Source organism: Chanodichthys erythropterus, chromosome 5, assembly GCF_024489055.1.
Source record: "Chanodichthys erythropterus isolate Z2021 chromosome 5, ASM2448905v1, whole genome shotgun sequence".
Classification (NCBI taxonomy): Eukaryota; Metazoa; Chordata; class Actinopteri; order Cypriniformes; family Xenocyprididae; genus Chanodichthys; species Chanodichthys erythropterus.
The window spans coordinates 19242250-19268245 of NC_090225.1; the positions used below are offsets into that span (position 1 = coordinate 19242250).

Sequence of the window (25996 nt, forward strand, 5' to 3'; positions counted from 1 at the left end):
CTGCTAATGCATTTGGATATAAAACTACTTGTAGGGAAGGTAATTGCAATCAATGCTTCCCTCCCAAGAGCTGTTAAAACATATCCATTTGCATGCTTACTTGCCTAGAACTGTGCAGTGACTCTTTAAAAGCAAGGTTAACCAGCAAGACTGCAGATGTGATTTAAGAATGACGCATTCTATTCTCGCCTTATTATGTACGCTGGAAAATAATTACCTAAAATATGCTTTGTGGGGAAATATCTCAATTAATTGACTTTATTCAGATCAAAAACAATTTTTAACACCAACAAATCAATCTAAATACAGCTCCTTAAGGTAACAATTGTACCACTTTTTACAGTGTAGATAAGTTTGACTTCCTGAAAAAGGACCCCTTCTTGAGTTCAAGGGGTATTTGGATTAGACAGACGCCTTGGGTTTGTGTCTCAGGTTTCAAGGGTACCTGCTGGGCCCCAGTCATAAGAACTTCTTGGAAGATTGTGCTCAGAGTTGACTGACAAATTAGAAAAACTTGCATGTAGCACTTTAGTAATATAGTGTCACATTTATATGAGCTGTTAAAAGATGAATACTGTACCTGTTTATGAGGATAAACATTGATATGGCATTTGATGCATTCCTGTCCCATGTTGGCCCAGGAGTTCCCACTCATCCACTTCCTCTTGCACTTAGGGCACTTGTATTCACCAAAGCACCTCTTCTTGCCCTGGTATGGAGTCAGTCCTTCGCCTTTGGGTCTTGCCTGAGAGGGCATGTCAGAGAGAGAGTTTGATTAACAAGAGTTCAGCTCAGAAGACCTACATTCATCTGAACCTTTTTCGACTTTAGTGTAGCTTGTGAACAATTTGGAGCTTCTGTTGTGGAAAATTTGCATAAATTTGTGTGACCAAAATGTATGCAAATAAGTAAAGCACTGCGCATGATCTGAGGAGAACAATCTTATGTTCTTCTTAAAACATTTGAAATGGTAGCTGGTGATCACCGTGCATTTTTGTTCTGTGGAAATAAGCAACTCTGATATTTTGAGTAAATTCTTGTAGTTGATACTGATAAGCCAAAAATTATTTTCATGTTATGGCCAATAATTGATAAATGACTTCTTTTAAAATAAGAGCGAATTTGGGCATCACAACCTTATAACGTGCAGTATGAGAAATTGGATATTAATGTTGAGATTATAACAAACTAAAAAACATTCTAAATTGTACAGCAAACATTACCAATAAATGGAATAGCACAAAATAAACAACAAAATATTGTGCAGAACTGCGTGTTCACTTCCACTGCGTTCCCTACCCTCAGTCCATCTTTCCATTGTCTTGCGTGCTGTATTTCTTAAATAATAAAACAAGAACTCCTGTAATAATTATAGTAAGCAAGAGAAATTACTAAAATCTATAGGAGGGGATGTTTTTCATTCTTACACAGGAGGTATAAGAGTCTCATACGGACTTTATTATGGGAGTAGTTTCAACAAGTGAGTCAATGCTGACATCAATATCTAGGCCTCTACAACAGCAAAAGAAAAAGGCTAAGTTTTTCCCTTGAGCATCACAAACATCATTTTGGTCAAAGTTTGTCCAAACCAAACACACTTAAAATGCTTAAACTCAATTCTGTCAAACCCTGTCACAACTGATCCTATGCTGTTCAGCAAAAACACAGAAAAAAGCATCGAAACAAAATGTTGATCCTTACAAAGAGCTGCTGACTTGAAATATTACACCAGTTTTTTACATTTCCCTAAACTGAACGACATGCTATGTGTGGTATGGCAGACTTCTGCTGGAGAGTTCAGACTCCAAACCACTACACAAATTTGAGAACTCAGTATATGGGGAATTCTAATGATTTTAATTATGTAAGTGAATTCAAACCTCAACAGATAATTGCGGTGTGGTCTCGAATATACTTTCTGGTCATTGTTACATACTCACTGCTTCCTTTTTGACTCAACTCTCTCAAAAGAGAACAGAAAAGTGGCTATGATATAGTGCATTTTTGAGCACATACAAGTGCCTGAGATTTTTTGCTAAATTGCTGTGACACTAAACAGGATTTAGGATGTGAATGCATGCATCCAACCATCTGTAATCTTGCATAACAAATTAATGGCTACCGGAGTGTTTATTCCACACTGTGAAGAGGATAGGCAGACCTAAAGCTGCTTTACTGGTGAGAGGATTTGGAAATGAAGGTCCAGATCCCATATGTGTAAAAAAGAGGTGATATCATTCATTAGCATCTGCTCCCATCTACCCAGAGCCAACTGGCCAACTGACACACTGCATGCAAAAGGCTCTCCTCCCCAACCTTAAACACCATGAGTCAACCACTGTCAACAGAACTGTCGAAAACAGCTGGAAAACATGACGGTTGTAGCTGTTGTTTTGCCGATACTTTTAAGCTTCACAGAAAGTCTGACGCAAGGCCACCCCTATGATGGTGCCAATCCCTATGCTATCGTAATGCTGGTGGTCTGGTATATGGGTGAGGTCCTAAATCAGAGAACAGGCAAAACAATCAGTGATATCTGGTGTCAGAACCACTGCTTTCCATCAGACATTCAGTAATTAACTCAGCATGGAGTATGATTTTGGTGTCAAGGGTTGCCCCATGGTCTAAAACTCAGGTGTGCGCCAGATGACCTGTTTTTTGAGAACACTGGAATTAAAGATTAATATCATATCTCTTTACATGCAAATAATATTATTTATTATTAGAAAAATATACATTTTAACAAATATTGAGTTGATATATCGTTTTAGCATTGAAATCAGTCAGTCAGTCAGTTGCCGCTAGCAACAGTCACATCGTACGATGCGCGATGTCTAGAATAGGGATCGTTAATCCGTAAGGACCAGACACCACAGTTCAAAACACACGTTGATTCTCTGAATAATTGCAAAGTTTGACAATCATACAACGAAAGTTTATCATTTGAGTATTAGGTCCTGTCAGTTTAAACATTCAAGAGATTTTAAACCATTTGAGTGCGCCAAGACGCAAAAGAGAACTCAATTCTGAACATGTGGCTGCGCGCACATGAACACCGAATGACGTTCTCTTCCACATCTATTTGTGCCTGAACGGACACATACATGCAAAAAATATTTTCAAAATGCACATAAAAGATTGCCTAGCCTTGTAAATGCAACTGATTATAGCTTAGTGAACGAAACAATTGAGCAAGAAATCCAGATGTGTAACAGTATTTTGGATCCGTGCCACGCATTCAGTCTTACAGGAAAGTGACAGAAGCCCCAGCTGCTTTCTGTGTAATGAATGTTAATCAAACAACAAAAGACAAAGAGAAAATTAAAGTTATAGTTTTAACACAGATTATGTTTAATTTATACAGTGAGACTATGCAGTGTTATTTCATATTTGATTATTCAATTTCTGTACCTGAATACTGTTAGACTTACCTAAAATATATAAAGCACAATTTATTTCATTTTTATAAAATGGTTAGTTCCTGTCCTTGATTCTGATTGGTCAATAGCTGTGTTTTATTCACGATAAAACACGGCTATGACCGCTTCACACAACGGTTCTGTGTATCACCCTTAGCAACCACTCTTAGCAATGTAAACTGTATGTCCGATGTATTATCTTGTCCTTTTAACAGTTAAGGGGTTTTCCCGTGACTGACAGCACTAGTCAAAGCATTTATCAGTTGCGTCTTGTTTCGTGTTCACAACAATTCAGTCTTTTCAATGTAAAAGTCTTCGCTACTGACTGACACATAAAGACAGTATTTGCCGCCATCTAATGGCGTAATAATGTAACTTCTGTTGCTGTTCACAGTCAGGGACTATTTTTTCCGCCAGAAGGAAGGCTTTTAGTGATTTTACTTCATGAAAGTTGCATTGATATATATATTTTTGGCTTTAATATTTGTATTGTGTGGTAACCGTTTTATAAAAGCAATATAAGGTATTCGAGGCTACTGCTGTATCGTGAATAAGTCACGGCTGAAGGGGTTGCAGGCACTCCACCTCGTGTCGTGCCTAACATCGTCCTTCAGCCGTGACTTATTCATGATACAGCAAGGCCTCTCTTAATTTATTGCTTACATATCTTTGTTCTATTATATTTATCTATGCTTGTAATTTGTTCATTATTTTCTAAATGTATTCACTCACCTACAAAATCACACCAATGATCCTAGAAAGATTCATTATTTCCAAATAGAGCTATTCAAGTCATCTGGGGAATATTTTTCATATCATAATATATCGCAGAAAAAAAATATCGCAATGTCAGTTTTTTCCAATACCGTGCAGCCCTAGTAGAGTGTATATATCGGGCTGGAATATAAAACTGGGTCACCTTACACAAAAAAATTATACCACAAAGCAAACAGCTGGATGGTTCGCCTTGAATCCCAACTGGACAGGCATTTGCAAGTTACAGCATCTCTACGAGAGAGATTTGATCAGCAATCTTGAAGAATTCACAACTCTGTGAAAAAGGCTCTATATATCCAGCACTGCAGAGGTCCTGGACAAGTGCCAGAGGACACACATGATATTCTGTTTACAGCAGCCTGACCTATTTTGGTTGTGTTTTTAATAGATTTTAGACCAATAGAGGTACACTGTCATTGTGAAGGAAACCTGGCAAATTTGACATTAAGACATTCTGGAGCTCATGGAAAGGGAATAAAAAAAGAACTAACAAACAAATAAATTATGCATTGTTAAATATGATTGAAAGAGAAAAGCTGGATTTTTTTCTTTCTTTAAATAAATCAGAGAAAATAAACTATTTGTTGCTCATTTGAAACACATTAGTCTTGTGCTAACCACCGGATCTGAAATCCACAAACCCAAGAAGCCAAAATTTATTATCCTATTGTTTTAGCTCTGAGAATATTCCTCTCACAAAATAAGCAATTGCGCAAAACAAAACACTCATTATTTTCCAAATGCAACAATCTCAGAGGAAATAAGGCAATGGAGAGTACGCTCTACTTGCAGCCACCACCAAGGAAATGACAAACTAATGGCGTTGACAGTAACACTACAGTCTAAACAAATCCTGACCGAAGCCTGTGTGTTGCAGATTTGTGTTTACACAGTTCTACCCAGTTCATTGCTCTAGAAGTAATTTGACCATTTTAACCCAACCCGAGCTTAATGGACACAGCAGGTTTGAGTAAATCAATCTGGCTATTTGTCCAATGAAAACAGAGCTTAAACACAGGAAAGGGTATCGATAAGTGCAACACTGAATGAATAGCTGATGTTTGATATGTTTCTTCCATCCTGCCAAAAGTCAATGTTTACTTCAGAGGCAATATGCATTAGCTTTAAAGGGTTATTGAAGGAAAAGCCCTCACTATCCAGCTGTTCAAGGGAGTTATCTTTTAGAGCAAAAGTGGACAAAAACACTCACTCGCCATAAACACGCAACACAAAATATTTACTGCCTGCCAACACAGAGTAAAGTGAATCTGTTCCCAAAAACCCTTACATTGTTAATCCTAGCAACCTTAAATAACTGCGGGGTCACCCTCGGAGGACTAAGCAGAACATTTCTGAGCTTGGTAAATGCTTGGGACATTGAAGAGATCGAAGTATCCGGTGACTGTAAACGCTCAGGGAGGAGGGAGATCAGATTGAGCGTCTCCTCTCACCATCCCTCCAGCTGTGTTCCCTATGGAGACTGAAAGAGGGGGGCGGCCCTGGCTGTCCTAGCAGCAGAGCCAACCTCCCCGCAACAGGACAAATACCACAGCACGGCAGTCATCGCTCACAGCTGGAGACGTTCCTCCAATCAGGCCCTACAGGACTGAAGGGGGAAGGAAATCAGAAGCAGATGAGTTCCACACTGGTATAACATGAGAAAACTCTAAAAGTCCCTTTCAGATCAGCCCTCTGTTTTCAATTAAGTCTGTATAGATTAACAAAAGGGTGCCAGAGGAGAAAAGTGAGAGATAGGGATTCAGTGTTTAGAGAGAGATAAGACTTAAAGGAGCGGGAAATTTTATGGAGGATCTGTTCAGGGTGAGTTCAAAATAAGAACAGTACATTTGCAAATCAATCAAATGCATTTAAATGCAGTTTTAAAGCAAGTAAATAGACACAATCCTGTTCCTCCCCATTTAACAGGGAATGTTCCCAGAACTTTGCGGCAAGGTTCTCTCAAAGTTAAGAACAAACATTCTTCCAGTAACATTAATAGATCATTCGTTCAAAGTAATCTGGTCTTTAATAATGTTCTCAAAATATTAGCACAAAAACGTTTGGAACGTTTTTACTTTAAACTGTTAGGCCCCATTTACACTAGTGTGTTTTTGTTTTAAAACGGCATTTTAGAATCAAAAAGATCCTCGTCTACACTGGCGTTTCCATAGCATTTCAGAAACGATCTCTCAAAAACGCATGTCACATGACTGTTCATGCACACTGGGCATGCACGTGCAAGTGTAAACAGTTGCCTCTTGCGCATGTAGGCAGCTGCAGTATTAAAAAAATGCTGGGTTTAACTGCACAGTGGCTGCTAAAAATTACAACAAAAACAGCAAAGATTCCTTCCTGCAGTTCAGTCTCCATGTTACTCTTTACACGGTCATCAAGGATACGCAGAGCGAACGTTGGCAGCCATGCCATTGTTTTCAAAAGTCTCCATTTTGGTCCATTTATACTAAAATGCAACTCTGGTGTTTTCAAACTAAAATGGGGTCTGCAGCGTTTTCGAAAGTCTCAGTTTTCGAGGTTCGAAAACACCGGCGTAGTGTAAACGACAGGCGTAACTGTAGCAAAACTTATGTGTTTTAAAACGAAAACGCACTAGTGTAAACGGGGCCTTGGTTGGACGTTCATCTAACATATTTTAAACTTTACTGCTTGTTTCAGAATGTTCAGAGAAATTCAAAAGTCCCATAATGTTTGCAAAATGGAATGTTCCCTTAACAATCCAAGAAAAAATGTCTTTAAAACATTTTTAAAAACTTGATGCTTTGAACGTTCAGAGAACATTCAGAAATAACAATTTCATAACTTAATAGGAACGTTAGCAAAACGTTCTTAGTATATTTTGTCAGCTGGGTCTGCTTGCTCTTACAAAAATAATTCTACAATATAATGCCTGCTACAGTGCAAACAATCAATAAACAAACAAAAATATAGTTAAAATTTCTAAAAGAATAAATCAAACAAATAACCTTCCAACAGAATATTTACATATCTCTATAATGTTAAATTAAATGTAATTCATTTGTCTTTTAAAAATTCAAAAGTAATACAAATTATAAACAAACATTCTCAAAAGATTTTTCTATATAAAACCATTGGCAAAATGCAAAAATAGTGCCTTTAGGGGGGTCTCTGAAAAGAAGTCTTGCCATATATTCAAGAAAGAAATGAGGATCTACAGTGGCCACAAATTTAATCAAACTTCTTACCACATTTTAACTGGTTTATATGTTATTTTTCTGTGTGCAAAATGGAGGAATTTTTGGAAGGATGACTATGCAGTTTAAGAGAATTCTTGGAGGGAATTGAAAAAAACCACTTGTTTGGCCCAGGCTGCTGAAGTTTGGTTTTGCAAGGAAATGCATGTCAGCTCTTGGGGCAAAGAATCAACAGGAGACTACAAAAATCCAAACACTTTTTTTTTTTTAGTCTTCACAAATGCGGTACACAAAGGCTGTGGATAATGTTTTTGGCTAATCATGAAACCCGCAAAGTCTTGGATAGCTGGCCTTCCACAAACATCACAATTCTGCTTCTTTCTTGCAAATATCACCCAAAATCTTCCTGATTTATGTAAACAGGAACTACTAAACACTAACTGTTGAACAGAATATTTTCCTATATATATATACACACACACAAGCACATGTAAAGTAACATATATAAAAATAAATAAATAAAAAGACACTTAAGACACTTAAAACTGCATAAATGTCTTTGCATTAGTTATTACAAAAAATGCATTTAGAATTAGAGTTTAGAAACATAAATATAATATAATATTCATTCAAATTTATATTATATAAAATTAAGACAAGTATTTTGAAACTTTGTGGTTGTCAAACATTAGTGGACCATGTCTATAGTTCCTATTGTACCTGTGGTTATTCTGTGAGGACACCTGTGTAAACTTGACTTCATGCATTCACTAAAAATCACCACAACACCAGATGGTTAATTTTTTTTTTTTTTTTTGCTAAAGTAAAGTTAGCTTTTGGCCCAGCATCATTTTAATATAATTTTATTTGATTTTGTTTATCAATGTTATTCAGCCATTTTAAGTGTGACTTAAATGCTTATGCATATAAATAGGCATCATCCCAGCGCATAGTACATGTAAACAGCCATGAATGTACCAACGCGTGTTACAGAGCTCTAAGCCATTAGCATCACAATGTGAGAACGGATCAAGTGGAGCTCTGTCTGGCCTGGATGAGGAGATTCAGCCAAGGCCAAGACAGAGCCTGCAGATGGCCTTTCCCAGAGACCCACACACAAGAATGATAGTGTCAAGCTCATCAGCTGCGTCTGTGCGCGATTTCCGGAGTGCTCTGCGAACGGCCGGACTTGAGCAGCATTCCAGTCAGGTGCACGCTGGTGTTATTTATTAATCCACACTAGGGCGGCTAAATGAAGCTAGTGTTTTCTTGGGTCTTGCCGAGTCCTTTTCTTGTGGTTGCAGCTGTCTCTTTTTACGCCCGAAAGGCAAGTACAGCATCGCAGAGACTGACAAGAGGGAACAGGTGTGCCGTTAAATGATAAATCTGTCAGCTCACAATGCCTCAGTGTTAGGAAAAACAATCCAATCACGTAGAGTCATTGAATTTGGGGAGGAATTAGAAAGCAAGAAAAGTTGATGTTGACACTTTATAGCTTTAGTTGCTGACCTGGGGTCAGCCTTGACATTTTTTATTGATGATTAGTGTTGGAGAGTCTAAAGTAGCTGATACTGGATCTGTGTTTATAACGTGAAAGGGAAGGAAGCTGCTAATCACCAAGAACTAGTCATTAACACCTCTGCATAATAATTATGTCACTGGTAAAACTTTACAATAAGGTTCAATTTGTTAAAAATAGATGATGCATTAGATGTCATGAACTAACATCGAACAATATTTTAACCTCATTTATTAATCTTGTTTAAAATTAATTTTTAATGTGTATTTTTATAAATAACATTAATCCAGAAAAAGTGTAGCATTTTTTGTTCATGATACCTAAAGCAGTAACGTTGAAGTTGCCATGAAATGAAAATCCACCTATTCTCCACATCTTTTCTAAATGCATGTTATTGATATTACAGTGAATGATTCATCTGTTTATGTTTTTACCTCAGAATTTTTAATTAAAATGTCATAATCAATCTTCCAGCGAAACAGCAGACAGTCCACTTAAACCCGACCCTTTCTTACAATCAACTCCAAGCTCGCATTTAAATCTGTCTTCATCCAGTTGATGCACAGAACAAAGTCCACCCTACATTTTTCTCATAAGCATTTCACTTGTTTGTATGTTAAAATAAGGAAGAAAAGACAAATCGGACCTGTGAAGCATTATCATGTCACCAAAACAACATCAGACCTACAGAAATACTGAAATTCAAACACGTTTAGCAAAACAACTAGATGCTAACGCTATTCTCTGAGGCAAATACTCCTGGACCTTACATACTCCTTGAAGCAACTATTTTGAATTGTGAAACCAACACATGTCCAGTGGTCACTAATAATCAGCTTGAAAATTCAGTGCAGATTTTGGCCCTTTCACTCTTTTCTAGGTTATTACAAAGCTAAGCAATGTTTTCCAAGTATTCCAGATAGCGCTGGACTGCTTCCTGGTTTTTGGCGTAGGCCCCTGGAGTTTGGCTGCTCCCTCTGCCAGCATCTGGAATCCATCAGTATAAACAATGGAGGCCCCGATGCTGGAGCCTCTCGCCCAGCTCCCAGGGGACATCGCTCCGCACAGCGCAGGAACACCAGTCCCACCAGATACAACGTGCTCAATTACCCCACGTTGAAGAAGAGGGGAAGAAAACTCAACTTTCTGCTAATCTGTGTTTAGTTTGGCCAGGATACAGAAGAGATTGATTCGCCGATAGGTGCCCAAACGCACATAAATCAAACTTGGCCATCCCTGAGGGGACACTCTCTACACTGCTCTGTTTACTCTGATAATTAGCTGCAAATCTTTTGATTAAGATTCCTATTGTTCAGTTTAATGTAAATGAGTCATACACAATTCACACTGTTCACACAAACACGACAATTCCTCTGCCAAACGTTCAGTGATGGAATCGTAGCGCTCAGTGTCCCTTGACCTCAATTTTCTAGAACAGAAACATATGTTATAGATTACACTAAACAACAGACATTTGGCCAAAGTGAATAGCAATCTAACACTTGTTCTGAAATATATGGGTTTGCAGAATCCTTTCGGGCAGAGGTGTCAAACATATGGCCCGCGGTCCGAATATACAGCCCGCGGAGAAGTGTAATCTAATTTAAAAAATTAAATTATGCTGAAAACATTTGTTATATTTGTATGACAGATTCATAATATTTTACTTTTTACAGCAGGATGGATGAACGTGTTAATTTGTATTACAGGAACTGACCCTTTTTTAAACTATGTGTTACTCACTCTACATTACATACTTTTCACCTGAAATTGGATCTGTAAGTGACAGAGCAACACAATAGTTTGTGTGAGATACTCACCAGATTTTCTCAACTGTGTCCAAACCCCTACTAAATAATTATTAGACAGACTTATAAATCATTATTAGTCATCAGTGTTGGACAGTAACAAGGTATTTTTACTGTACATTTTCAAGCATCTGTATTTTATCAGTGTATTTTCATTTTGGGAAAATTTTACTTTTACTTCACTACATTCCAAAGTATAATATTGTACTTTTTACTCCACTACATTCCATAAAAACTGTTCTGTTCCTCATTATTTCAAACTAGCAAGCTGATTCTTTCCATTGAACCTGCTGAACTGGTTCACAAATCACACTGAACGATTCATTTATAAATCTGAAAGATCCGACTGCAGCTGTTCTTGAATCAACAACTCACTGATTCTATGATCCGGTCAAAATAACCCAAGAACCGGAATATCGTCAGTTGTGCGTGCAACTCATGGTGTAAAAAGTAAGAAACTAATGGCGAAATTTAGTATTGATTATTGTAAATAAAATCATATTTAGGTCATGACTGTCAGTTATTTGTGAAGTAAATCTGCTGTAAAAGGGGGGGCGTTTAAGCTCATTGAATGTGGACATGTCTGCGTTTGTGTGTCACCACAATAAGGCAAACTAATGTCCATGCATCTTCCCCGGTGCAGCAGTTTATATTATATAAAACTTAAATTGATATTTTAGTATATTCAAGTTTAATGTTTTGATAGTGTATAATAAGTTTTGGTAATAAATTAAAAAGTTTGCTTATTTGCGGATCAATACATAGCATAATAAACATCTTTCTTCTTAGTGCTGACTACTGACTAGTCTGATTAGTACTGGCTAGAATAAATTTAAAAAATTTGGTTTTTGTGGTCTACTTTTAATACTTAAGTAGATTCAAAATCAAGTACTTTTATACTTTTACTCAAGTACAATAATTACTCAAATGAAAATAAGTACTTTTACTGGTGTAATATTTTATTAGGGTATCTCTGTACTTTTACTCAAGTACTTTGTCCACCAATGCTAGTCAATTATTTCTTTTCAGGCCTTCAGTTCTATTAACATTCAATTCCAGGTGAATTATTAGAGCTAAAGATATCTAGCAAAGAGAACATGTGGTTCCACATTCTGTTTTACCACTGATTAATTAATCTTGGATGTGTGAGTATGTATTGTGCAAGCACCTACATGAGTTCAGCAAGGTTTAACAAATAAATTAAAAAAATAAACTGACACTTAGTCAATCTGGCCCATGACCTAAAATGAGCTTGACACCCCTGCATTAGGGGTATAAAGAAGAGTCTGCTAACTTGCTTGAACATGTTGAGATTGCTGGCAGTGGGAGTTGGCATTTCATAGATTCCAGACTAATATAGCTAGACCAAACCCACATATACTGACTAGTGTGAAAGAAACAGAGGATGCAGAGGTAGGCAACCCTCATACTTGGCATGTAAACACTAAGCTAAGTGTGAGAGTCTCTTTATGCTAAATCGAGCTACAGAACATACACCTATTTATTTATACAGATATATTTATAAACTCCAGTAAGTTAAGTACCACTGGCATTCGGTCAGTGAAAGATGTATAGATCTGGTCTGACACAAATATTATATATGCTTATGTACAAAAATTATATATAGATGTATAGGAGTTTCTAGTTGCACAAAGACATGCATTGCTTGGGCCCTGAATTTGTCCCCTAGCAGCTGCTCCTTCCAAGCAATGACTGCTGAGATAAGCATTCTTATCTTCTACAGTGCTAAATATAAAAGCTAGCCATACACAATCACTGCATTCAAATATTTTGCACTGGTGATTTAAAAAAACAAAAAAAACTTTTTAAGAGACTAGTGTTCAATCTCTTTCTAAACATGAAACTGATCAAAAAAGGTAAGAAGAAAGGTAAGTTAAATGATATATATATATATATATATATATATATATATATATATATATATATATATATATATATATATATATATATATATATATATATATATATATAAGAACAAAGACACCAATATTAAATTGAATTTAAAAAATACCCACATAATATAATCCATAACTTAAACTGTCGGCTGTTAAATTGTATTCAACTAAATTCAAAACTGTATCAACCCAGACCAAGGTGACACCAAGACTTTGAGGGGTTGAGACCGAGTCAAGACAAAGACCAGACCAGCACTCCTCAAATTCATCTGAAAGATTCACATTTACTGCCTGGGAAATGTCTTAGACAATATATAGAGCTGTTACAAATCAACTGAAATCACTATTAACAAAATTCATCTTTGCACTGCATAGGTGGCACAGAAGTTGTTGGTATACAGCATAAATATTGTTTTGATCAATGTTTTAAAATTTTAAATATAGAAATATGATGGAAACATAAAATGATACTTTTAAATATGAAACTAAATCTGCCAGTAGTTGGAGGAAATTAATTTCATTAATGAGTGAATCACAGAATCATTTATTTAAATGATTGAGATAAAAGATAAAAGAGATAAAATCCTGAGTCCTCTTAATCTAAGACAAGACCAAGTACGAATGTGGCACGAATACCGAGTACTACAACACTATCAAGCACCATAGCAAATTGGCGTATTAATTCTAATTAATGGCGTATTACATGCAGCTCAGTTCATTGAGAATTTATAGTCTGAACTATATAATTAACATGTATACGGTTTAAATACTAATTACAAATAAGCTGCAATGGCCATCATAGCTGTTTTGCTACAATGACTCATTAAGTACTGTAGGTGTTTTACCAGAAATCCAGAGGTCAGCCTCTGAACGTGAGACACCCGTCTGAGTAGGTTAATGGTTTATCCAGGGTTTCTGAAAAGACTTCATGGCATGGGGCAACATCCTTAGCAAAGGCTGTACTTGTGCAACATTTCCAAATTGCTTTCCAATCATGAACAAAAAGTAATGATAGTATAAACTTCTCCAAAAACTCAAAACAAAGAATTTTATAGCAAAAACAGCTCAATATCGCAGCCTCCACTGGTGCTGGAGGCTGAATAACATAACACTCAATAAATCATTTCTTGGGAACCAGCACTCTCCTTATTTATAGGCAATAAAATTGCATTCAGTCACACAAATAAATGAACTAGTTATTAACATACCACAGTGTTTGCTATATTCATCCCTGCCCCAGTTTCAGAACAAAAACAAAGAGGACTTCCAAGAGACCTGGCCAGCCAAAATCACACATACATGTCATGAAGTGATATGTAACATAGCAACATGAATTACGACAATAATGGGTCAACAAGCATGATTGAACGGACATTATACAGGAAATCTTTGCACTCCTACAACATTACTCAGACAGACACTTTATTCAATGTGGAAACGTAGTATTGACAATTCTGTGTCAAGCTCAAGGAGGTCTATAATACCTGGAAATAGCTATCTGTTATGAACTTCCATTCATCTTAATGGCAGATTCTCGGCTGGCGCAGGGAAGTAGGCAATTTGAAATTTGACTTCTTAGCTCATGAATACTCAGTCCTGAAAAAAGTCAATTTCATTCTTTAAGAGCCCTACAAAAGAACTGCCACTGGTAAAACACTGGCTATAATGAAATAATTGAGCAATAGCTAAAGCAAAAGCACACCTTTTTTCAGACGTTGCGGCAGACATTCAAGCAGCCTTTGTCAAGGTACAACTTCTTACAAAATGGAGAACACCATAAATAGAACCAACAATTAAATAATTACAATTTAATACAGTATGTTACTTGCAAATAAAAATATTTATTCCGAATGCAAAGTCACTTTCGAAACACCACCATTGAATCAGTAGAAAGGAGCAGTTATGGCATCTAAATTGTTAACTGATTGAGCTGAAATAAATGTTTAACAGCTATAAAGGAGGATTAAATAAGAAAATACTATTTCAAGTTCAAATAGTCTGATGGCAAAGCTGAAGGCACGAACATATCTACAAACCAGTGTTAAGCAATCATCTCAGCACTCTATTACAACTGGTGACAGGCAAATAGCTGGCAAACCACTGATATTTTTCAAGAGGGCTTATCAAACACAAGCGTTAGCCATCATGTGGGTAAACACTCTAAGTGACCCTGTACTGTAGATCAAACCCTAAATCCAGAACCCAAGGGAGCCTAATCTTGAAATAACACTGAATTTCCCATTTAAATTTAGTCAGAACAAATGTGGGCTTTAATGAAGGCCTTCTCTTTGAGCACTGTCAGGCAAGATGGCTCGCTGTGCCTGTTAGACAGGCAGTTTTGGCATTCCTCCTCTAATTAGGAGTTTATCACACACTGTCACAGCAGTGTCAGTAAGGCCACTAACCTCTGTTGCTTTCAAACTAGGTTGGTGTGTTAAATCACACATGATTTAACATTCAGGGACCTTTATTGTCAACATCTACACTTGTATCCTCCTTATATAGTAATAGACAAATTAGCTTGTAATGTATCTACACTAGGTCCTGCATTCAAAAGTCGTTAACATTTTAAAAATGTTTCTGAAAAAAGTCTCTTACGGTGACAAAGCCTGCATTTATTTGATTAAAAATACAGTAAAAACAGTTATATTGTGAAAAAAATATGTGACCTGTGCTAGCAAAATCAGTCGGAATGCGCACGGGCTAATTTCGAGATACAGGCAAAACAAGTGAAAAATGACAATTTTGGTTGAAATTGAGGTTTTCACAAAAATAAGTTAATTAAAGGTGCACTATGTAATATTTTCTGCTGCTAGAGGTCGCTAGAGGCCTGTTCAAAACAAAGGCGTAGCTTGATGACGCCAAGTTTAAGCGCGGAATCTTGGGATATGTGGTCTTCATCTCAACGGTTGGTGTAAGAGAACTGGGATAGGACTCGGGAACAAATCATGTTCATGGATACGATTAATAACGTTTTTTAACTAACTTTCATTATGACACAGACGCCGGCGCTGCTTCCACTTTTCCGGTTGTGAGTATGAGGTAACGCAGCTCTGTTTATCATATTAGATACATTTGAGTGTGCTGAAAATGTTATAACAAGTGAAAATGAAAATGTGCACAGCATGGCTGCTGTGAGACACTTGTTTGAGACACACTGCAGTAAGCTAGATTGATTTTAGAATATCATTAATAAATGCTGGATGGCTTGTGTTGATAAATGGCATGCAGTTAATTTTAAAACGTATTGTATGATGGGGAAAATTCTGCATTACTGTTACTAATCATAAAGTTGCATCTGATTATGTTATGTTAGCTACTTGTCAAAATAGTGTTTTTCTCTGAGGCATGGTAAAGCATGGTATTCGCAAAAAATCAAGAAAATTTGATTTAAACAATACGACTAAACGTGTTGAGCTATATAACATTAATTAGTTTTCTGTCTATAAACATATCAAAACAGTTGTGCCCTTGTCTATTAAAACATGTAATATATTAAAGCGTCTTTGGTGTTTCCATGGTTTCTACAAAATAGCAATTAAACATCTAAAAGTATCTTGATTTGTATGTTTTCTGAAAGAAGTACGTTTCCTCTGACCATGAAAAACATCTGATGTGTGACATTATATTAGATATGTGTGGTACAGTAGGTCTTAATATAGGCCTATACGCTATCTTATGTTTCTTAATATTAATCATGGAAAAAAAGCTGAATATATATATTTTCTTTTTCCTACAATTATGGGTTTTGACTTGGATTGTGCAAAATTTGGTGGTATTAACAGGGATTTTTTAAATGTATGGTTTCTAGGTGATTTTGTTTTGGAACCTTCAGAAAACTTTAACTCGATTTTTCTCAAAATTGACTTTGCTGACTCTATCGACTTCAAACAGGTGTAGCTCAGTCATTTTTGGTAAGATTCCAACAAATCATACATCATTTTGAAGGTTTTTTAAAAGAATAACAACTCATTTTTGAAAATTTGCTCATTGCAATTCATTTTGCCAGCACGGATCACATATTACAATTAAAATGAACTCTTATATTTTAATATATTTTAAAGCGTAATTTATTATTTTTCGTCAACACTTGACCCAGTAATAGTAGCACTTACTTTTTATTTATCTTACTTTTTTTTCCCGATTTCTATTCTTTTTCCATCTATTTGTATATTTACAAAGAAAAAAAAAATCCTTCCTACGAGCACTTTACTGATGAAACTGTGACTTGACACGGCACTTACATACTGTTGTCGCTTTGGAAAAAAGCATCTGCTAAATGACTAAATGTATTCCTGTGATGGCAAAGCTGAATTTTCAGCAGCTATTACTCCAGTCCTCAGTATCACATGATCCTAGATGAACTAGATTTTTGATTTTAGATTTAAGATCAAAACAGTTTTTACATTATATACATCTTTTACTAGCCTGACTTCATCATACTCATATTCTAGGCAGAATGTGAGTCTGATACTGCTCCATTGCGCTTGAATTATGGGGCGTGTCTTAACCGAACCAGTGAAAAAAAAAACCTCTGCACTCAATTGGATAGACCTACAACCAATCAGGAAACGCAGTAAGTGAAGTATGTTGAACTTGTACTTAAACTTTTGCCGAATCCCGTTGGAAGGATGGCAAACACATCTTTCCCATCGACAAATGCCGTGATTGTGGTTCTTTGTTCGTCTTTTAAAATTAATGTGCTGTCGATTTCTTTTATTACAGACGTGATAGCGGAATCTAAACATCTTACTTCTCCAGCTGCAGTCATCGTTGGTGAAAACCAATTCAACCCAAGCGCTCTTTGATGACGTGGGTGGTTACATAACCGCAGATAGCCTGTCCATCACCGATTAAAGCCCGCCCTGGCAATTTGATTGGCTCGGCCTTCTGGGAGCCGAGCATAATTACTCCACAATGGATCGAGTCCAGACCGAACTTCCCGTTCAAAAAATGTTGTGGGTGGGGTTCGGGCTGGCACCCAGGCTAATCTTTTACAAGAATCATCAAAATTTACAAAAAGCAATTTTGCACTTTTATCTTTTCTGCATCTATAATTCATCTGCCGCAGACATATTTGTAATGTCCTACCTAAGATTAATGATCCAATTAATGAACAGAGAAACAGTCTAGGTCAAAACCATATTTCAGCTATTTCCTGGAAACTGAATAATATGTAAATAATCCAATTTATCTAGAAAACATTCATGTTGGCTGCACCTACAACAGCATAATGCTGCTTCAAACCGACCTGCTATTGGCAATCGAGAAGAGATCAAGAGAGATGTAAACAGACTGTTCTAAGAGTCCTGCACAGTAAGAGCTGTTTAGTCTCTTCTCAAGGATCGTGAGCTTCATTCCAGATCACTTTTTCCTAGTTCTACAGGAAAATACATGTGTTGTTGGCTGTGATCTAGTGTTATAAACGATGCGCTTCCTTATCACCGAGGCTTGTCCGTCAAGAGTGTAATCAAATTATGAGTGACATTTTATGAACCAAAGGTTATGGGAACTGCTCTTGCTGTCAAGGACTCTTTTGTTTGATGATATGGAGTAAAAAGAGACATTTTGCTGTACTTTTTTTTGCCGAGATATTGTGATGAAATACTGTCCACATAGAACTAAGGCGGTTTGGCCAGAGGAAATAGTGTTGGTAACCCTGCCAAACAACTAATGAAGTATATAACAATTTCCCAATAAGGATAATGATTGTGATATGCTACACCATCTCATTCAGTTCTGAAAACAGTGTCCAAGCAGAATACATTTCAAAAATATCATTCTCAAGCTGAAACCGAATGGCTGTAATACAGGTACAGTAAGCCCTCCATCCCCTTAAAACAAACCAGAGCATGTTTACTTATCTTAGCAAACTAATATGAATCATATCTGAAATCGCTTTGCCTGGATTAGCCTTTAATATATTTCCAAACATTATTTTAACTATGTTATTAATAAAACTTGAATCTGGGCTAACAGGTTCAAATTGGTGTTGTACTTGAAAAGTGTACGGGTAGGGGTCTTATTTATGAATGAGCACATTGTGTTCTTCGGTTTCTCAGGAGGAGGTTCTCTCTTGGCCCGATGTGTAGATAAATGTTTTCTATGTATTCGGTTTCACTGGAAAAGTGCTATGGGTTCACATTAACACTCGCTGGCATTGGCAAAATATTTCTTGCAGATAATGCTGACGTTTTTATTAATCGATTCTGATCTGGTCGAAAACCTCTCTCTGTGTCTCTCGCCACACGTACAATCTCAATTCAGCGTGTGGTCCTTGAAAACGGATGACACATGAGATGGGAATTGTGGACTGTATCGGATGGTGTCATAGCAACAGTTTTACACAAACTAAATCTGTTTCCACAGCCAACGACACGAGACCCTCGACGGCCGTATTCCCGATAGTCATCGTGTCTTAAAAAATGTCCCTACAATATTTCTCGAAACTTTCACATGCAAAAGATCCTTGGTATCTGCAATGGTCAAAAACCCCATTCCCAAGGATCTCTGTGCCAGCCCGGCTAACCCTAACGACTTGTACAGCTGCAAAATGGGATTAAGTTACTGTGGCAATGAATGACATGAGCAGGTTGATTGGCTTGTGTGTAAAAAGATCGAGGTAATGTATCTAAATGTTTCCATCTTATTTCAGAGCACATGGTTGACATAGTGAAGAGGACAAATTGCACCACTGTTTTTTCATACGAGAGACACATTTTCTCTTCAGCTGAAAAGCACGTTTGTTTTTGAGCACTTAGGATGTGGCTGTACATATGCGAGCTATTTTATAGTGTGGTTTGTTGCTGTATCACCATGCTATGTGTTTATCTGACTAGGCTACGATAACGGCGAGGGATTTATTGTGTAGTAAATATCCATGTAAACGCATGTCATCCCTCAGCTGAGCTGCTCTCGGCCATGTCCAGAGGAGAGGGCTGTCTGTTATGTCTCCTGCCACAGAGATAAGCTCTATCTGTTTACATTTCAGCCTGTTTCACTGTCTTCTCTCAGATAGCCTTGCCAATTTCTCTCTCTCTCTCTCTCTCTCTCTCACACACACACACACACACATACACACACACACACAAGCATGAAATCTATATATGCAATCTCTGGAAAGATGTACATACAGTAAAGTAGCCCAAAAAGTACAGTATTTGAACACGTTTAGACACCTAGAAATGTATTATTTGCATTGCATTAAATTAAATATCAGATCAAATGGCATCTGGAAACAAACAACTCTAGAGAAGAACCTTCTGGCTATTTTTTGCAATTAATTTTAATTAGCTGGTGTCACAGTGATTTTTAGTGGATGTATGAAGTCAAGTTCACACAGGTGTCCCTTACAAAAAATAAGTTTACTTCAAGTTCATTTTATTAATTATACTTAAGTAAATAATATTTATATAAATATACTTGTAAGTGTACTATTTCAAAGCTACTTGGGACTAAATTAGCCCACTTTTCAGTGTATAAAAGTATATGTATACTTTAGGTGTAACAGTAGTGAACTTTGAGTACACGACTAGTTTAGAGCTACGTTGTTTACTTGTACTGACTATACTACAAGTGAACATAGATATACTGATAGTTAAATACTTGTAGCACATTATTTTAGTTAATGAAAATATACTTTGAAGTATACTCTCAGTAAACTATTAGTTTAATAGTTTTATAATGCAAGGATACTTGTAAGTTTTCTTTAAGGGAACTTAACAGCATACTTACAGTTTACTATTTTTATATTATTTTTGCACTTCAAGTATACTACTATGTTCCTATTTAGGTATTAATTTTTATAGTTGAAATATACATTTACCTGTACTTTAAGTAGGTTTGAAGTACATTTCTATGTACACTGCCAGCGGACTACACAAAAATTCACATACTCAGAATTAAGAACATATCTGTTTTCTTTATAAATCAATATTTTCAAACAATTTAAGTCTATAAGACAGTATGTAAAGCTACGTAAAAAAAGTATTTAATAGGCTACTCAATCAAAAGAGTAAACACAACTACAAGCACTTTTAAGTATACTTACAATACTTACTAATACTTTTAAGTATATCTCGATCAAAAGATTGAGCACAAGTATAGGCCAAATATACTTGGACTTTTCTGTCAGTATAAGTCAAGTATACATAAAGGGTTAGTTCACCAAAAATGAAAATTCTGTCCTTGTTTACTCACCCTCATTTCGTTCCAAACCCATAAGACTTTCCTTCATCTTAAGATCTTTTGGATGGAATCTAAGAGCTTTCTGTCCCTCCATAGACACCTACATAACTACCACTTTGACGCTTCAAAAAGTTCGTAACGAGATTGTAAAACTAATCCACATGAATTGAGTGGTCTAGTCCAAATTTTCTGATTGCTTTATATGATGAACAGATTTAATTTAGGCTTTTATTCACATATTTTATTTCATCAAAAAGATCTTCATTTGTGCTCCGAAGATGAACAAAAGTCTTACGGGTTAGGAATGGCATGATGGTGAGTAATTAATGACAGAATTTTCATTTTTGGGTGAACTAACCCTTTAAGTATAGATTTAAGTATTATTTCTGAGAAGTACATAAAAAGTAGAATGAAAGTATACTTTCTTATTTTTAGTTATACTAATAGCACACTTGAATAAACTTCTTTTTTGTAAGGCGTCCCAGAAGAATAACCATAGATACTGTTCATCATATTAACCATAAACATGTTCCACCAACATTAGACAACGAGAAAAAATTTCAAATACTTTGTCTTAATTTTGAACAGTATATCTTTTTTTTAAGGTCTTTCAAATAAATTCCATTTGGTGTAATATTTTGTCAGGCAATGCAAACGCATTTATATGTGAACTGTCCAAATATTTTTTTGGAGGCCGCTGTAGGACCAGGAACCAGACAGATAAAGTGTGTCAGAAAAGGACTGGAGCAGAATAGAAGGAAGATCACAGGTCAGACTGTAAAAACATTCCCATACTGCCCTTCCCCCCCTCAGTCATTCTCCCCCTCACACCCCCACTACTTCCCTGAGCCCTTCCAGCCGCCACAGTGACTCAACACAGGCCTTCCAGCTCGCTACAAGAGCCTCTTTTGTGTTTCTTTTGTGTCGGGCTCAAGAACCAGTCCAGCACAGAATGGGTTTTAACTCATTCTTACAACATCAAGAAGTTACTTCTTGCATATAAACAAAATTTTAAAAATAATATATATAAAAAAAAAGCATTCAAACATATCTGTTCCACCATATATCTAAAAAAAAAAAAAAAAAAAAAAAAAGTTCAATTACATTAGCCTCCAAGATGATATTTGTAATTGAATGAGCAGTGATGATGATATCGTCATAACCCAAAAAATAAATAAATAAATAAAAATAAAACAAAATACACAAACTGAGTATTTGCCATTCCTGAAGAATAGCAGTGCTATATTAAAGGTTCTGTTTAAATTAAATGCAGTATTAAATGTTGCCATTGTCACGACACTAAGCATGCATCCTGTGGTCTGTCAACTCTATAAAGGAATTAACATATAACAGGACACCATTTTTGCAGTGTCTTTGCACCATCTTTGCACCTACAGCTGAATAAATAGATGGAATGAAGAAAAGTCCACTCAGAATTTAGTATGCAGATGAATGCAAGAAACAAGACCAATCCCAATTCAGAAAGCAAACATTACAGTGATCACATTATCATAATGATCATCAATGCTGCCAACTCTAATGTAAGCTAATGGGAGATTTTAAAAGTTTAACTTAAAAATAAATAAAATGTACAAACCTCCAAGAAATGTGCTGTGCAGAAGAAGAAGAAGAAAAGAAAGCAGAAGAAGAGGAAGAAGAAGGAGTAATATTAATACAGTGGTGGTCTTGCAAGCACTGCAATAAAAAACAATGTTTTAAAGTTATTTTAGTTAGTTAGTAATCCTTAACATACAATTGTAATTATTTTAAAAAGCACTTAGAATTCATTATTTAAGTAATTTATTTTTAAAAATGCACAAATAAATTTGATATTCAGAGTTAATAAACTCATTAATAAATCGTAGATCCAGAATCAGATCGTAAATTGCCAAAAGATTCCCACCCCAAACACAGCTGTCTTCCCTGATCCTCCATACAAACAAACAGACTCTTTTTCTACTAGATCTGTCCAACAGGAGATTGCCTGTACTGTGATTAAAATGGAAAAAAAGATCTGTGGTCCCCACTTGTGCTGTAGTCAGCATCCCACTGGGTGAACAATACGAGCTGACTTCCTGACCCCTTCGTCTGGGGATCCTAAAAACAAACAATGGGACCCTTAATTAACATCGGCCATTCCCAGCACTAGGCCCTTCCTGACGGTCCCGATTCAGACCTGAACACAAAGCATTCTGTGTTATTCCTCTGACACCATCTACTGTGCTTGTGTGCCCTGGTCCTCAGTATGAACGCTGCCAGTTAGGCCTCAGTAATATTCATTTTAAACAGAAGAAAAAGAGCCGTCGACCCTTTCCCATCCTGAGGTCAAAATATGAGCGATGGCATTCAGTCTGGAATCTAATGACTCTGGTGAGAGGGATGGATCGGTCAGAGATATTTGTTTATGATACGAGATGAGCTCATGGTTGTACGGTTATCTGTTCTCCTAAGCTGGGCAGGATGTGTTTCCATGTTAGATAAGGACAAACAAATGGCCATTTCGCTGAAGTTATTAGGTTGGTACAATGCAATCAAAGGAACTTGTAGGTTGTACATAGTCTTGTAACAACAAACAACCTCTTGGTAACAATACCAGTGACCTTGTGCAGGTTAATGGTGGCTTTGTCTATGGTTTGGTGGCACACAAGAGCGACTTTGAACAATAATTCAGAAGGTGACTTCCTGTGACTAACCATTGGAAAAATCCTAAATGCTCACATCAAGTTAAAGGGAGAGTTCACCCTCCAAAAAACATTTCAGATGCAGAACACAAAAGAAGTTAATTTGAAGAAGTTATTTTGTTAAAACAGTTTTGGTTACCACTGACTTCTATTGTATGGGCAAAAAAAGACTGAGATATTTCTCAAAATATCTTCTTTTATGTTCCACAGAATAAATAAATTTATAAAGGTTTGGAACTACATCATTTTGAGTAAATTTTCGATTTTCATTTTAGGAGAAATATGCCTTTAAGAAATCAAGCTGATCTCAGAGAGAATGAGCCCAGAGAACCAAATACAACTCAGATGAACTAAAAACTGAGGAAAATCTCCAAATCATAATCAAAAGCTCATAAAACAAAGTTTTGTCCTTTTACCAGCAGTATAATATTAGTGTTGACATATTCTTATAAGTGCACTTAAATTGATAACTATAATTTATAAATATACACTACTGTCCAAAAGTTGGGGTCAGTAAGGTTTTTTTAGAAGTCTCTTATACTCAGCAAAGATGCATTTATTGCATCAAAAATAAAGTAAAAAAATAATAATAATATTGCAATATAACTATTTTCTTTGTTAATATATTTTAAAATGTAATTTATTCATGTGATGGCAAAGCTGAATTTCAAGCATTACTCCAGTCTTCAGTGTCACATGATCCTTCAGAAATCATTTTAATAATATGCTGATTTTATGCTTAAGAAACATTTCTTATTATTATCAACACTAAAAACAGTTGTACTGCTTAAAATTACTGAAACCGTTGTACATTTTACCCATAATTATTTAATGAATAGAAAAAATATAATTTATTAAATTTTCATTTTTGGGTGAACTACGTCTTTAAGAAATCAAGTTGATCTCAGAGAGAATGAACCCAGAGAACCCAATGCAACTCAGATGAACTAAAAACAGCGGAAAATCTCCAAATCATAATCAAAAGCCCACAAATCAAAGCTTATCATGTCCCTTTTTACCAGCAGATTGTATAATATAAGTGTTGACATCCACTGCTTATATTTGTTTTCTTTCATTAACTTTTGTGCTCACAAGACCAGACATGACCACAACCTCTCACTGAGAAATTATTGAAATCTTTATGAAGGATTCTGGACAAATAAAAGTTAATGAAAAGATAATTACGATGGATTTATTAAATAATTACACTTAAAACTCTAGTCCACATCAGTGAAAGGCTGAACGTCTTAGTCTCTTTATCCAACCAATATACCCCATCTGTACAAAGCAGGAATCGCTGTGATTGTTTTGTGGGACTTTTTAAGACTGACGCCATTGTGCCCTGTAATTTGTCTTCATGGATCTCTCTGACGAAAGCCTGTTTAAAAAAAACAAAACAAAACATCTCTGAAGCAGAACACCAGTCACATTTGTGGGTTTCTCATTTCTAAATATGACAACAGATCACAACTCTCACTTGAAGAGATGTTATCATTATCCGCCTCTGATTGTTGACATAGAAGTCTCATGCAAAGGGACATCTACAGGCCAGAAAGAGGGAGGCGCATTTGCTGTCATATCAGCAAAATCATAGGAAGAGTGCTATTCTCTGTGTACAGAACACAAAGCAGCTGGCAGGAAACCCGCTTTTCATATTCTTTTAACTTTGATTTCCTTTTTGAGGAAGTGTGCTAAGTGTGCTCTCCCTGGTGCTGGCCTTCATCAGCTGACTGTTTCCAATTTCTGACAAGGACTTCTCTAATCGTACCAGCAGTGAAACTGTTGCTCTATTAAGATATGTATAAATAAAAGAGGCACTCTGTTTCACACCCAAGTCTATTGCACTTCTTATAAGTGCACTTACATTTATAACTATAATTTATAAATAAAGACTACTGTCCAAAAGTTAGGGTCAGTTAAGTTAAGATTTTTTTAGAAGTCTCTTATACCCAGCAAAGAAGCATTTATTACATCAAACATACAGTGAAAAAATAATAATAATATTGTTATACAACAATCAGTCTTCAGTGTCACATGATCCTACAGAAATCATCCTAATATGCTGATTTTCTTATTATCAGTGTTGAAAACAGTTGTGCTGCTTAATATTATTGTGGAAAATGAGATACATTACTCCCAGAATTATTTAATGAATAGAAAGTCCAAAAATGAAATATAAATCTTTTGTAACATTATAAATGTCTTTACCGTCACTTCTAATGCGTCCTTGCTGAATAATAGTTACATTCTTTAAGATAAACTTCTTCTGACCCCACATTTTTGAACAGTAATTATATTGACTAACTTTAAAAGTAATTATATTAAAAGTCAAATTAGATGAATCATTACGGTTCAAAATGGCTTTTCTATTGTACATAATTATGTTATACATAAAAACACATGTTTTTGGACTATGAATGTGAACATTGCAACATCAGGCTGGTTGTTTCCCAGGACAGCAGACTGACAAGCTGTGAGAAACACTGAGCAGCTGGTCTGGACAAACATGAATGCAAACA

The 25996-nt window shown here is 36.0% G+C and overlaps 1 protein-coding gene across 1 annotated transcript in view; it reads right to left on the reverse strand.

The window, feature by feature from the left end:
* zcchc24 (zinc finger, CCHC domain containing 24) overlaps window positions 1-25996 on the reverse strand; it is a 38676-nt gene that overhangs the window by 2084 nt on the left and 10596 nt on the right. The window contains exon 3 of the mRNA XM_067386445.1: window positions 581-745. Within this exon, the coding sequence (XP_067242546.1) occupies window positions 581-745 (165 nt within the window). The remainder of the gene's footprint in view (window positions 1-580; window positions 746-25996) is intronic.